At 43.2% G+C, this 3,079-nt stretch overlaps 1 protein-coding gene across 1 annotated transcript; it reads left to right on the top strand.

The window, feature by feature from the left end:
- The first annotated feature begins 1,964 nt into the window (after positions 1-1,964).
- LOC123241296 (cell division control protein 42 homolog) lies at positions 1,965-2,552 on the top strand. Its single transcript, XM_044668978.1, has one exon. It carries the CDS (start codon positions 1,965-1,967, stop codon positions 2,550-2,552), a length of 588 nt encoding a protein of 195 aa, XP_044524913.1.
- The last annotated feature ends 527 nt before the right edge of the window (positions 2,553-3,079 follow it).

The following is a 3,079-nucleotide window of genomic DNA, read 5'->3' as shown; positions in this document are numbered from 1 at the left end:
TATAGATAAGAGTAAACTGTAAGCCAGAGACCTGCCACTTGTAGCTTTAGGCCCCCACAATGAAGTCTCCCCACGCCACACCTTCCAAGTTCTCCACCGCCTCAATATAGAAACTTCCTCCTAGCTTGCTTGCCAACAGTCTAAGTTACTGATTAGCTCAATGAGTTGTCCTCCTGGGTTACCTCCTCTCTAGTCCCTGAAAGTAAAAATGACAAGAATAAGGAGTATCAGTGCATGTCTGATTACTTGAGAGCTTCCCTTCTCACCTTCATAATTTCCTCCATGACTGCAGTGTGACCACTCTAGTCAGACTTTCTTCTCCCAAGAGGCAGATCTAGAAGAGTGGATTTTTGCCCACATTTCTACCTGACTCTTGCACTCTAAATCATACCCAAATCTAGTCTAATGACTTGTTTTTACCTAGAGCAAAAGAAGGAAAAACCTCAGGCCCAGTTTACTTCTACTTTTGGGGAAGCTTATAAAAATTATTAATAATCAAAACCAAAAGATTCTCGCTCATGTTCATCTCACAACCCCCAAGCCAGAATGAAATTCTAGATGTGGAAAAATGGAGATACTAATACACTATTGGTGGAACCATAAACTGATCCAATCATTTTGAAGAGCAATACAGAATTATTCCCAGAGCCTTTCTAGTAACAAACTGGGGGTGGGGTTGGCTGCATGTCCAAAGAGAGTGCTCTGCATGCCATCTTTGACACCTGTGCCATAGGTTCACCATCATTGTCCTAAAAGATGCTCATCTACCTTAGAGCCAGAGAAGCTTCAGAAAAGGCTGAGGAATGTTTGATATGGTAACAACTCCAGGAGTTATTTCCAGAGCAGGATGGTGGTGTGTGCACAATGTTCATCGATCTGACCAAGGCTTTTGAAGTTATCCATCATGAGGATTTGTGGAAGATCACCAAAAAATGTGGTTGCATGGAGCAGGTCATCAGTATTGTACACTAGCCAGCTCTACAACAGCAATGTTCACACAGGTTCTGGATAATGGACACTGCTCTCATACTTTTCTGGTCACCAGTGGAGTGAAGCAGAGTTGTGTGCTTGCTCTCATGCTTTTTAGAATATTTTCAGTCATGTTGTTGGATGCCTTTGATGAGGACCAAAATGGCAACGAGGTCAGCCTATACACAGATGGCAAATTATTTAACTTGGAAAGGCCAAGGCTGAAGTGAGGAGCCAGGGGGTGCAACTTTCTATTCACAGATGGTTGTGCCCCCAAGGCAGTCTCTGAGGCTGTCATGCAAGAGAATATAGATAGATTCTCAGTCATTTGTGCTCATCTGGGTCTGATAATGAACACCAAGAGAACAGAGATTCTCCACCAGCCAGTACTTCTCCATCCATACATGCATCCATTAGTTACAGCAAATGGAGAAATTTTGAACATTTTGGATAAGTTCACCTGCTTTGGCAATATACTTCCAAGGGATGTCTACACAAATGATGAGGTTGATACACACATTGCCAGAGTTAGCTCAGTGTCTGGGAGCCTCTGAAGGAAAGTGTCTGAGACAAGAGTAGCATCTCGGCTGCCTACCAACCAAAGGTCTACAGAGCCATAGTGCTGGCCTCATTGTTATATGCCTGTGCACCACAGACAGTATAACAATGACATTTAAGGAATTGAAATGGAATTATTTCTGTTTGAATTACTTTGGGAAGATCCTGAAGATCATCTGGCAAGATACTAGATACTAAGGTCCTTCCTGAAGCAGAACTGCCAACCATTCAAACTACAGCAGAGCACACAACTTGGATGGGCTTTCCACATTGTTGGAATATCAAGCATACATTTTCCTTCAAGACTATTTTATAGAGTGGCGTGCCCCTGCCCAGGAGTGGAGGAGACCCTGCGCCGTGCTGCCAATGCCCCAGCGCAGAAGCTGAGATTACATTGGATTTGAAATATTGAAAGTGCATACAAAAAGACTTCAGCGATGCAGACTATTAAGTGTGTTGTTGCGAGTGATGGTGCTGTTGGTAAGACTTGTCTTCTGATTTCATATACAACAATCAAATTCCCATCTAAATATGTACCAATGGCATTTGAAAACTCTGCAGTAACAGTTATGATTGGTGGAGAGCCATACACTCTTGGACTGTTTGACACTGCAGGACAGGAAGATTATGACAGATTACAACCTCTCAGTTATCCACAGACAGATATGTTTCTTGTCTGTTTTTCAGTGGTATCCCCATCCTCATTTGAAAATGTCAAAGAAAAGTGGGTAGAGGAGATTACTCACCACTGCCCAAAGACCCCTTTCTTGCTTGTTGGGACACAAATTGATCTCAGAGATGACCCTTCTACTATTGAGAAATTTGCCAAGAACAAACAAAAGTCCATCACTCCAGAAACTGCTGAAAAGCTAGCCCAAGACCTGAAGGCTGTCAAATTCATGGAGTGTTCTGCGCTTACACAGAAAGGCCTAAAGAATGTATTTGATGAGGTGATACTGGCTGCCCTGGAGCCTCCAGAACCAAAGAAGAGCCACAGATGTGTGCTGCTATTGTTATATTCATAATCTGGGAAGTGATGGATGCCACCTTGACTGATAGGGATGACAGATGGAAGACTTGGAATGTTCCTAGGTGCCATGAGCCAGGGGCAAACGTTGGTTGGCCCCATGGTATAAATACCCCTGACAGTCACTTTGAGAGAAGTCTCTCTGGAGGTCTCTGGACTGAATGGATGGTTGAAGGATGGCAGGGAGGTCTATGAAGAAGAGGGTAGGAATAAATCTGAATATTTCCTGATAGACTGTGAGAGCTAGTGCATCACCAACACTGGTAGTGAGAAAGCTGAAAGAATAAGATCATCAATAATTCTGCATCAATAACCTTCCCTATTCTCTGGCTTGGCTGTGGCCAGGTCCAGCCAGAAATAGTGGGAGTGAGTAAATCTCCAGCTTCCACCAGATTAATAGCCTCCAGTCCTGATTGTGAACTAGTTTATAGATAATAGATCAATAGGGTTTCCAATCCCCAATCCTTGACCTTGTTATCCTTTCCTTGTTCATAGATAAAGAGTGTTCAACAACAAGTACCTTCC

The sequence above is a fragment of the Gracilinanus agilis genome, chromosome 3, assembly GCF_016433145.1.
Source record: "Gracilinanus agilis isolate LMUSP501 chromosome 3, AgileGrace, whole genome shotgun sequence".
Classification (NCBI taxonomy): Eukaryota; Metazoa; Chordata; class Mammalia; order Didelphimorphia; family Didelphidae; genus Gracilinanus; species Gracilinanus agilis.
Note: the sequence above shows the minus strand (reverse complement) of the source record. Positions and strands in the feature narration are given on the sequence as shown.

What these genes read in the sequence shown, in the direction of transcription:
- LOC123241296 (XM_044668978.1), top strand. Translation starts at nt 1,965, where the DNA reads ATGCAGACTATTAAGTGTGTTGTTGCGAGTGATGGTGCTGTTGGTAAG.